Here is a 12,805-nt window from a genome sequence, read left to right as displayed (position 1 = left end):
GAAAAAAAAAGAAAGAAAAAGAAAAAGCAAGCAGAAAAAGCCAAAAGCTCTTAAAACCAAGAGGCAAGAGCAAAAAGCCAATAACCTTTAAAACCAAAAGGCAAGGGCAAATAAAAAGGATCCCAAGGCTTTGAGTATCAGTGGATAGGAGGGCCTAAAGGAATAAAATCCTGGTCTAAGCGGCTAAACCAAGCTGTCCCTAACCATGTGCTTGTGGCGTGTAGATGTCAAGTGAGAACTTGAGACTGAGCGGTTAAAGTCAAGGTCCAAAGCAAAAAGAAGAGTGTGCTTAAGAACCCTGGACACCTCTAATTGGGGGCTTTAGCAAAGTTGAGCCACAATATGAAAAGGTTCACCTAATTATGTGTCTGTGGCATTTATGTATCCGGTGGTAATACTGGAAAACAAAGTGCTTAGGGCCACGGCCAAGACTCATAAAATAGCTGTGTTCAAGAATCATCACACTGAAATAGGAGAATCAATAACACTATCTGAATTCTAAGTTCCTATAGATGCCAATCACTCTGAGCTTCAATGGATAAAGTGAGATGCCAAAACTGTTCAGAAGCAAAAAGCTACTAGTCCCGCTCATCTAATTAGAATCTGAGCTTCACTCAAAAACTCTGAAATATTATTGCTTCTCAACCTATTAGTCTTCTATTTTATTTGTCTAGTTGCTTGAGGACAAGCAACAGTTTAAGTTTGGTGTTGTGATGAGCGGATATTTGATACGCTTTTTGGGGTTAATTTCATATAGCTTTTAGTATGTTTTAGTTAGTTTTTAGTTTATTTTCATTAGTTTTTAGGAAAAATTCATATTTCTAGACTTTACTATGAGTTGTGTATTTTTCTGTAATTTCAGGTATTTTTCTGGCTGAAATTGAGGGAGCTGAGCAAAAATATGATTCAGGCTGAAAAAAGACTGCTGATGCTGTTGGATTCTGACCTCCCTGCACTCAAAGTGGATTTTCTGGAGCTACAGAACTCGAAATGGCGTGCTTCCAATTGCGTTGGAAAGTAGACATCCAGGGCTTTCCATCAATATATAATAGTCTATACTTTGCTCAAGGATAGATGACGTAAACTGGCATTCAACGCCAGTTCTCTGCCCAATTCTGGCGTCCAGCGCCAGAAAAGGATTAAAAGTTGGAGTTCAACGCCAGAAATGGATCCAAACCTGGCGTTGAACGCCCAAAATGGCCTTATGCACGTGAATTGCTTAAATCTCAGCCCCAGCACACACCAAGTGGGCCCCAGAAGTGGATCTCTATACCATCTGCTATAGTTTACTCATTTTCTGTAAACCTAGGCTACTAGTTTAGTATTTAAACAACTTTTAGAGACTTATTTTACATCTCATGACATTTTTAGATCTGAACTTTGTACTCTTTAACGGCATGAGTCTCTAAACTCCATTGTTGGGGGTGAGGAGTTCTGCTGTGTCTCGATGAATTAATGCAAGTATTTCTATTTTCTATTCAAACACGCTTGTTCCTATCTAAGATGTTCATTCGCGCTTAACTGTGATAAAGGTGATGATCCGTGACACTCATCACCATTCTCAACCCATGAACGTGTGCCTGACAACCACCTCTGTTCTATATCAGATTGAATGAGTATCTCTTAGATCTCTTAATCAGAATCTTCGTGGTATAAGCTAGAATTGATGGCAGCATTCATGAGAATCCAGAAAGTCTAAACCTTGTCTGTGGTATTCCGAGTAGGATTCAAGGATTGAATGACTGTGACGAGCTTCAAACTCCTGAAGGCTGGGCGTTAGTGACAAACGCAAAAGAATCAAGGGATTCTATTCCAACCGGATCGAGAACCAACCGGTGATTAGCCGTGCTGTGACAGAGCGCGTGAGCGTAGTTTTCACTGGAAGGATGGAAGGTAGCCATTGACAACGGTGATCCACCAACACACAGCTTGCCATAGGAGGACGTGCGTGCGTGAACAAGAAGACAGAGGAAAGCAGAGATTCAGAAGACAAAGCATCTCCAAAACTCCAACATATTCTCCATTACTGCATAACAAGTAACCTTTAATCCATGCTCTCTTGTTTATTTGCAATTCAACTGATAAATATAATTGACTACCTGACTAAGATTTACAAGATAATCATAGATTGCTTCAAACCAACAATCTCCGTGGGATTCGACCCTTACTCACGTGAGGTATTACTTGGACGACCCAGTGCACTTGCTGGTCAGTGGTACGAGTTGTGAAAAGTGTGATTCACAATTTGTGCACCAAGTTTTTGAGACACTACGAATTCAATAATGCATATGAAAAACAAGAAAAGACACAAAACATGCAAATGTAAAGATCAAACAAGAAAACTTACCAAGAACAACTTGAAGATCATGAAGAACACTATGAATGCATGAATTTTTTCGAAAAAATGCAAGATGCACATGCAATTGACACCAAACTTATAACATGACTCAAGACTCAAACAAGAAACACAAAAATATTTTTGATTTTTATGATTTTATGATTTTTTTTTTTGTATTTTCTTTAATTTTTTTTTCGAAAATCAATCATGAAAAAGAAAAATAAGGATTCCAAAATTTTTTTATTTTTATTATTATTTTTTTTTCGAAAACAAAAAAAAAATTTGAAATATTTTTGAAAAATTTTTGAAAACAAAACAAAAAGAAAATTACCTAATCTGAGCAACAAGATGAACCGTCAGTTGTCCAGACTCGAACAATCCCCGGCAACGGCGCCAAAAACTTGGTGCGCAGAAATTGTGATTACACTTTAATTATGTAAAATTCATCGCTCTTTCTTTCCCTGGTAATGGCGCCACAAACATGATGCCAATACCATGGTTCACAACTTCGCACAACTAACCAGCAAGTGCACTGGGTCGTCCAAGTAATACCTTACGTGAGTAAGGGTCGAATCCCATGGAGATTGTTGGTATGAAGCAAGCTATGGTCACCTTGCAAATCTCAGTCAAGTAGGGGTTAAATGTGATTGGATTAGATAATTAAAAGATAAATAATAAAGGATAGAAATACTTATGTAATTCATTGGTGAGAATTTCAGATAAGCGAATAGAGATGCTTTTGTTCCTCTGAACCTCTGCTTTCCTGCTATCTTCATCCAATCAGTCTTACTCCTTTCCATGGCTGGCTTTATGTGATACATCACCATTGTCAATGGCTACTTTCGGTCTTCTCTCGGGAAAATGATCCAAATGCCCTGTCACGGCATGGCTAATTGTCTGGAGGCATCACCCTTGTCAATGGTTTCATCTTATCCTCTCAGTGAAAATGGTCAACGCACCCTGTCACGGCACGGCTATTCATCTGTCGGTTCTCGATCATGCTGGAATAGGATTTACTATCCTTTTGCGTCTGTCACTACGCCCGGAAATCGCGATTTTGAAGCTCGTCACAGTCATTCAATCATTGAATCCTACTCGGAATACCACAGACAAGGTTTAGACTTTCTGAATTCTCTTGATTGCCGCCATCATTCTAGCTTACACCACGAAGATTCTGATTAAGAGATCTAAGAGATACTCATTCAGTCGAAGGTAGAACGGAAGTGGTTGTCAGGCACGTATTCATAGGGAATGATGATGATTGTCACGTTCATCACATTCAGGTTGAAGAGCGAATGAATATCTTAGAAGCAAAATAAGATGAATTGAATAGAAAACAGTAGTTCTTTGCATTAATCTTTGAGGAACAGCAGAGCTCCACACCTTAATCTATGGAGTGTAGAAACTCTACCGTTGAAAATACATAAGTGATAATGGAGTTCATTGGTCTCGGCCCCAGAGGAGAACCGGAGTAACCAAGACTACTATGATCCGAAGATAAAACTCAGGATGTCAAATACAATAGTGAAATGTCCTATTTATAATAAACTAGCTACTAGGGTTTACATAAGTTAGTAATTGATGCATAAATCCACTTCCGGGGCCTACTTGGTGTGTGCTTGGGCTGAGCTTTGAGTGTTGCACGTGTAGAGGTCCTTCTTGGAGTTGAACGCCAGTATTTGTGCCAGTTTGGGTGTTCAACTCTGGTTTTGGATCCTTTTCTGGCGCTGGACGCCAGAATTGGGCAGAGAGCTAGCGTTGAACGCCAGTTTACGTCATCTATTCTTGGCCAAAGTATGAACTATTATATATTTCTGGAAATCCCTGGATGTCTACTTTCCAACGCAATTGGAAGCGCGCCATTTCAAGTTCTGTAGCTCCAGAAAATACACTTTGAGTGCAGGGAGGTCAGAATCCAACAGCATCAGCAGTCCTTCTTCAACCTCTGAATCTGATTTTTGCTCAAGTCCCTCAATTTCAGCCAGAAAATACCTGAAATCACAGAAAAATACACAAAATCATAGTAAAATCCAGAAATGTGAATTTAACATAAAAACTAATGAAAACATCCCTAAAAGTAACTAGATACTACTAAAAACATACTAAAAACAATGTCAAAAAGCGTATAAATTATCCGCTCATCACAACACCAAACTTAAATTATTGCTTGTCCCCAAGCAACTAAAAATCAAATAGGATAAAAAGAAGAGAATATACTATAAATTCCAAACTATCAATGAAATATAGCTTCAATCATATGAGTAGGACTTATAGCTTTTTGCCTCTTGAATAGTTTTGCCATCTCATTTTATCCATTGAGGTTCAGAATGATTGGCATCTATAGGAACTCAGAGTTCAGATAGTGTTATTGATTCTCCTAGTTCAGTATGATGATTCTTGAGCCTATTTATTTTTTTTCTTTTTCTGCAAGCTTTGTTCTTTGCTGCTTTTTCTTGCTTCAAGAATTATTTTTATGATTTTTCAGATTATCAAATAACATGTCTCCTAGTCATCATTCTTTCAAGAGCCAACATATTTAACATTCTTAAACAACAACTTCAAAAGACATATGCACTGTTCAAGCATACATTCAGAAAACAAGAAGCATTGTCACCACATCAATATAATTAAACTAAGTTCAAGGATAAATTCGAAACTCATGTACTTCTTGTTCTTTTGAATTAAAACATTTTTCATTTAAGAGAGGTGATGGATTCATAGGACATTTATAACTTTAAGACATAGTTACTAACTACTAATGATCATGTAATGAGGACACAAACATAGATAAGCACCTAACATAGAAAACGAAAAACAGAAGAAATAAGAACAAGGAATGAATCCACCTTAGTGATGGTGGCGTTTCCTTCTTGAGGAACCAATGATGTCCTTGAGCTCTTCTATGTCTCTTCCTTGTCTTTGTTGCTCCTCCCTCATTGCTTTTTTGATCTTCTCTAATTTCATGAAGGATGATGGAGTGCTCTTGATGTTCCACCCTTAGTTGTTCCATGTTGGAACTCAATTATCCTAGGGAGGTGTTGATTTGCTCCCAATAGTTTTGTGGAGAAAACTGTATCTCCTGAGGTATCTCAGGGATCTCTTGATTTGCAGTCAAATGTTCTACCACTGAGCTATAGACCCTTTGAGATGAATCTTTCCATCTCCCATGACTCGGAGGTGGAAGCCTTTGTCTTCCCTTTCCCTTTTCCAGAGGTTTCTCCGGTCTTAGGTGCCATTAATGGTAATGGAAAAACAAAAAGCTTATGCTTTTACCACACCAAACTTAGAATGTTGCTCGCCCTCGAGCAAAAGAAGAAAGAATAGAAGAAGAAGAAGAAGATATGGAGGAGATGGAGGGATGTGTGTATGGATGTGAGTGGTGAATAGAAAACAGAAGGGATGACCATGAATGGAGAGAGAGAGGGTGAGGTGGGTGGGGATCCACAGATCCTGAGATGATCCTGTGGGGTCCACAAATCCGGAGGTGTCAAGGATTTACATCTCTGCATCCATTAGGCATGTAAAATGCCCTTGCACACAACTCTGGGCGTTCAGCGCCAGGTTGGTGCCCATTTTGGGCGTTCAACGCCCATTTGTTGGCCATTTCTGGCGTTGAACGCCAGAACCATACCTGTTCTGGGCGTTCAGCGCCCAAACACTGCCCATTTTGGGCGTTCAGCGCCAGAACCATGCTCTGTTCTGGCGTTGAACGCCAGGCAGATGCTTCCTCCAGGGTGTGATTTTTCTTCTGCTGTTTTTGATTCAAAAATTTTAAAGTTTGTTACTTGCTTGTTAAGAAAGATTCAAGCACACACCAAGTGGGCCCCGGAAGTGGATTTATGCATCAATTACTTACTTCTGTAAACCCTAGTAGCTAGTTTATTATAAATAGGACCTTTCACTATTATATTAGACGTCTTTTTGACCATCTTTGGATTATCTTTTGATCTATTGATCACGTTTTGGGGGCTGGTCATCTCGGCCATGCCTGGACCTTTCACTTATGTATTTTCACGGTAGAGTTTCTACACTCCATAGATTAAGGTGTGGAGCTCTGCTGTTCCTCAAAGATTAATGCAAAGTACTACTGTTTTCTATTCAATTCATCTTATTTCGCTTCTAAGATATTCATTCGTACTTCAATCTGAATGTGATGAACGTGACAATCATCATCATTCCCTATGAACGCGTGACTGACAACCACTTCCGTTCTACCTTAGACTGAATGAGTATCTCTTAGATCTCCTAACCAGAATCTTCGTGGTGTAAGCTAGAATGATGGCGGCATTCAAGAGAATCCGGAAGGTCTAAACATTGTCTGTGGTATTCCGAGTAGGATTCAATGAATGAATTACTGTGACGAGCTCCTAACTCGCGATTGCAGGGCGTTAGTGACAGACGCAAAAGGATAGTAAATCCTATTCCAACATGATCGAGAACCGACAGATGAATAGCCGTGCCGTGACAGGGTGCGTTGATCATTTTCACTGAGAGGATAAGATGAAGTCATTGACAAGGGTGATGCCTCCAGACGATTAGCCGTGCCGTGACAGGGCATTGGATCATTTTTCTGAGAGATGACCGAAAGTAGCCATTCTCTGCGTTGACGTGTCTGTACTACAACCCATGTATAAAGATAAATCCGAATGAAATAATAGTGAATTAGGAGTTTTTTTTAGTTTGTGCAACATTCCCTTTTGGCAAAATAAAAAAAAAAAAACTGATGTCAAGATGACAAATGTTCCACTCAACTTAGCATATATATTATTGAATTATTCCTACACACTTTATCGTTAATTTTTTTTGAAACTGAAAAATATATTGTGTTATTTATTAGTGTGGATAAAATGAGTATTTATTTTATTGTTGAAATAAGAAATCAGAGGGTCCAACTTGATAATAAAATTTGCCAAATACACAAATTTGACCATCAGATTTGAGATTAAAAAAAAATTTATAATTAAACACAAATCTAATTCTTAAATTTGTGAAATCTGACCCTTAGATTTTCGCTTTTTAAATCTGACTCTCTAATTTCTTTTACTTCACTTCCACAATTTTGTGATACACTCCTCATTTCTATAATACAAAAAAACACACTTTCTTCTCCAATATTAAAAATAAAAGACGTTTATCTTCAACATAAGCTTTTGGCACGCTAAATTGATGTAATCATGTCAAACTTCACAGCTTACTACCATCTTAAATCTAACATTAGCCTAATAAAATATTGACAAAGTGTGAAGTAATCATGTTTTAGCCAAACATTCATACCAAAGCCTAATCTAACAATGCTAACGCTTCGTTGGGTAAAACTTTTTGGAGATGTAGGTGTTTGGTAAATTAAGGTAGTGTTTGGAAGAGAAACTGAGATTGAGACTGGGAGATAGAGATTGGGAGACAAAGATTGAAATAAATCTCAGTATTGTGTTTAGTGTAAAAGTGTACAAGACTGAGTTATATCTTAATATTTATTTGGTTCAAAATAAAAACAGATACTAAAATAAATAAAACGACTAAATTGCCCTTGCGATAATAAGAGATTTCAACAAAAAAATAATCTTAATCTTCAAGCCACATACTAAAAATTCAGATTCAGATCAACCAATCAATTGTATAAATTCATACACAAACAACACATAAATCAATCAATTGTATGAATTTATTCAAAGTCAAAGAAGAGCAGAGAAGCCATAAACAATCAATACAGAAACGCAAAGGAGAACAAAAAAGATTATAAAAGATAATTTCTATGAGCTACTTTCGAAAAGTAAAAATTTTACTAAACCAAGCCTAAGTAATCGGTCTTTCTGTTTGCCTTAAATTAATTACTATAAAAAGAAACTAAATTACTCCTTGCTTAACATGTATTACTCCGTGTTTAATATTCATAAAAATACAACCGCTTTTATATTGAAGTTTGTAAATAGAAGTTTACATAAAATTGAATTTCATTTAAATTGAATTAGTATTAATGTGATTTATGTTTGACAATTTTTACATTAACATCGATTGTAATCAGCTAAATGTTGTTTAGATTATATTATTCAAAATTCCTTTTAAATAAAAGAAAACTAAAAAAAATTAATCTAAATAATTATTTTATTTTATCTTATCATTTTAATTTAAATATTTAAATAAATTTTATTCATCAATTTTATAATAAAAATTAATATTTATTTATTAAATTAAAAATAACATATAAAATAACATAGAACCTAATTTTTTAATTATACAAACAACAATTTTTTGTTTCACGTAAACACGAATTTAAGATGTGAAATTACATCTGTCTCCAGAAGAGGAAAAAATAACTAAACACAAAAAATAAGTGTTCAAAAAAGATAACCATTTTTTTGCCTTAATATCTCCAGCTAACCATTTTTTTTCCCAATTATTTGTGATTTTGGCTTACACACCATGCAGTGAGGGATTCAAAAAATTTTTAACTGCGGACAAATACTATACGTATATTATAATAGAAATTTTTATTATTATGAAATATAATCAAATTTCATATATTTATAATTTTTATAACATGTGAATTTGCTATCTTAATTTAAATTTGATTAGAACACCATTTTTTTATTTTGCCAATCTCTTTTCTTTAAAGATGCATAATCTTTTTTTTTCTATATATACTAATAAATAATCATTAAAATAAATTTATCTTTCATATAATTACAAAATCAAAGTAAAGAATTCTTTCAACTATATATGATTGTCAAAATAAAAGTTAACTTCAACAGAAGAAATATCAATAGACGACGACGAGAGCACCACCACCTCTTTCCCACAGAAGCATTGATGTCTTCTCTTGTTCATACTCCTGGATATTAAGCTTCCTTCGGACAACTGGTTTGGGTCTATTACAGCTCAAAAAAATCCTTCAATCCTAACAGATACTGGATGATACTGGAGGAACATTATGAGAGATCGTTATCTTCTCTTTCAAATTGACTCTTTAGAACATTGATTCGTATAGGCATTCTGGTAAAATAACAACATTTAACGTTTCCATTTATGCTAAACGTTAGTGGGGATCCAATTACAAATTTTAATTTTCTTCAAGGATCCAATTACAAACTTTTAAACTGTAAGGACCAATTTGTAATTTCACTGAAAGTGTAGGGACTAACTGTGTAATTTAATATATTTAAATTATATATACATCTAATAAAGAGTTGTCAACTTAATTAATAGGTTTCAAAAGTTGAATTAAAAAAACTCTAATAAATAAAATTAAAATAACCATATCACTTCTCGTTATAAATATTAAATATAATTTTTTAAAATTTTTTTATCCTTTTCTAATTATCTCATCAGTAACCTATGTTTAATCCTCCATAAATAACATCCTTCAAAAACCTATTGTAACAGTGATCTCAATTAAAATATTCCTAGGATAACTCATTAGAATAAATTAATTGAATAAACCTACATCAATATGATAAATTTAGCCCTTTTTTTTTTTGTATTATTATCAACTCTCTTTATATTTTTGGGTGATATAAGACAACTTTAACTAATTTTCTAGGCCACAGAAAAAAATTATATTCCAATGTTAAAGAAGAGCTCCATTACTTTGGCCCAATCCACACAAACCTAAGCAATTAATGCTAAGCTTTTCTCCACTAAATAGCTAGCTGAAACACAAGTCGTTCATACTTCATAAGCTACGCTGACAACCATACCACCAGAGGTCAGAAACAACATTTCGAACCTTTCTTCTTGGGTTAACAGAGCAGTAGGACATCTCTTACCGTGTTCTACATGTTAACATCCTCACATAAAGAATTTCTATCTACATCGCCGTCTTTCATATATTTAATTCATTATTTGGACGGAAAAATTTCACATATACCAGACCACTTTACTGGTACATTGCTATTCCAAGTACGAACAGTTTTTAAGTTAACCATTTATTTGCTAGCATCTGTGGCAATTACTAAAGGATCCCTGTAATGATTGCCGAAAAGACAAAAAGGCCAATAAGTCTAATATTAAGTAGCGACTATGATGGTACCATGAAATTAAGCCAAGCTTGCTTGTGGACGGCTTAAAGTTGTTGAGCCGCACTGGTTCAGAGCTGTGGAGGATGAGCTGCGCATTCAACAACGGACCCTTGAGTTTGGGCTAAGTGAGGTTTTGGTGAGTTATGTAGTGGTGTTTATTATTTAATAAAAAATGGTCATTTGTCTGCTTAAATATGTATCAGGAGTTTAAATCCAAGCTCAGATCCGTAATGGATTAATCCTTGGCATATCAGATTAAGGAATACCGTGAATGACGAAAAAAAAAGGCGAGAAATTCTTATCATCATTTAAATATTGTCATTTATTCGGCCTTTAAATTTAATATTTTATTATTTTAATTTTAAATTAATTATATTTTTTATTTTTAAAGAAGTACTTTTATTTTAAATACTTAATTTTTTGTAAATCAAAATTAAAATTTGTAACAATTTTTTCTGTACTATTATCCAAGTAAAACTTGTAACCACTTTCAATGAAATCACATAAATTTTTAAAATAATTTAAACTCACTTCAAAAATTAAATATACAAACTTGGGAATATAGGTAGCGTTTGGTTGATGTCCATGTTTCAATGATACATGAACATGGTGAGACATGTCTGATGTTTGGTTTGGTGAGACAGAATTTTGAAGAACACGGGAGGACATGGATGAACATGGAGACACTAAATTTGTCTACCTCCAATTTATTGAGATACTAAGACACAACTTGTGAGACACTAATTTTTTATTCTTTTACTCTTATTCAATTTTTAAATTTTCAAAATGTGTTCTTCTATCTTCCCAAACCTTTCTCTTTTCTTTTCCTCTTTCAATTCTACAACCACCTCTTCCTTTCTCACTGGTCACAATCCTCCTCGTTCTTCCTTCTTCAACCCTCACCAATGGAAACTGGATTGTCGTCTCTTCCTCTCCCGATGACGTTGCCATCCAATTTGCCATTCGCTGTCGCATTACTCTGCTTATTCATGGACACGCATTTCTCTGCGTTCTGCCTCGTCTCCGTCGTCGAGACTGCCTCACCGCACTCCTCTTTCAGATCCGTTCTGTCTCTCCACACCTTCCATATCCAAACTTCACCTTCCAGATCTGCTCTGTCTCTCCCTCTTTCTCTTGATTTGTCTTTTTTGGTTCTACCTCTGCCTCTTTTTCTTTAAGTAGTTGTCTCCGTCATTCTCTTTTCTGCTATCTTTTTCTTCTAGGTTTTCTGCTTCTTCCTTGCAATCATCTTCTTTTTCCTCTCTTTCTTTGGGCACTGGTTTTCTATTTTCTTCAAGAAAAAAATTGTACATTTAATTTTTTATTTATTTAAATTTTGATTAATCTTTGATAAATTCTGAACTTTGGTTTTCTATTTTTTTTTCAAGAAAATTGTATGAATGATAATTTGAGATGATATTAAAAAAAAATACTGAAAGAAATAAAAATTCAATAGTGATGATGTCCAGTGTTTGGGGTGATGGGTGTGCAGTAATGGTGGTAAAACTTGTAGTTGAATGAAGGGTAATTCAATGTTTTTCAAATATTTGTCTTTATTCATTATTTTTGCCAAATATAATATACAGACACATATTTTATGTATATGTCTTTAATGTTTGTGTCTTTGTGCCTATGTCTCATCCTATACATAAACTAAATGGAGCCATAAAGAACAACATAAACACGTCTAAAATTAAATGAATAATATAAACACATTCAAAATTCAGTATTGACACATTTAAATTACTTAATATTACAAATCCCAAATCAAATAGATGAGCGCAAAAAAAAAATATCATCACAAACACATTAAAAAAAACGAAAAAACTACAAACACATCTAATATTATGTATAGATTGAGAAGATAGAACTTTTTATTAAACAGAGAAAAAGAAAAAAAGGAACTCTAATAATCCAGAAAATGTGAAGGAGGTAACAAATTTTAAATCAAACAGAATAGTGGAAAAAAAAATTGTCAATACAAACATATCCAAATACCTATGTTTCTGGCACGGAGGAACGTGTCGCGGAGGAGGAAGTGGCGCGTAGGAGAAGCGCAGCGACGAGGAGGAGCTTGTCGCGGAGGAGGAAGCAGTGACGAGGATGAGCGCGACACAGAGGAGGAGCGCATCGCGGAAGAAGCGGTAACGACGATGAGGATCGCAATACCTAAATTTTGTCGTTTTAGGAGGGAGGTGTGTTTTGAAATTTTAGGGTTTTTTTTTTATGTGTTAGTGTTTAAGAGTCTAAAATAAATTTGAATATTTGAAATTGAATTTCTGGATTTTAATCTTACTTAAACTGTTTTTTGAATTTGTATTGTAAATTTGAAAAAAAGACACTAAATTTATTTAAATGTGTGTGTTTTATTTTTTTAAATTAATATAATAAAAAATTGACTAAAAAAATAATTTAAAGAATATCTAAATAAATTAAAAAAAACATTCAATAT

At 34.7% G+C, this 12,805-nt stretch overlaps 1 protein-coding gene across 1 annotated transcript in view; it reads right to left on the bottom strand.

The window, feature by feature from the left end:
• LOC107624545 overlaps positions 1–12,484 on the bottom strand; it is a 34,549-nt gene extending 22,065 nt beyond the window's left edge. The window contains exon 1 of the mRNA XM_021114458.1: positions 12,352–12,484. Coding sequence (XP_020970117.1) covers positions 12,352–12,484 — 133 coding nt within the window. The remainder of the gene's footprint in view (positions 1–12,351) is intronic.

This window comes from Arachis ipaensis, chromosome B10 (assembly GCF_000816755.2).
Source record: "Arachis ipaensis cultivar K30076 chromosome B10, Araip1.1, whole genome shotgun sequence".
NCBI classification, from domain to species: domain Eukaryota; kingdom Viridiplantae; phylum Streptophyta; class Magnoliopsida; order Fabales; family Fabaceae; genus Arachis; species Arachis ipaensis.
Note: the sequence above shows the minus strand (reverse complement) of the source record. Positions and strands in the feature narration are given on the sequence as shown.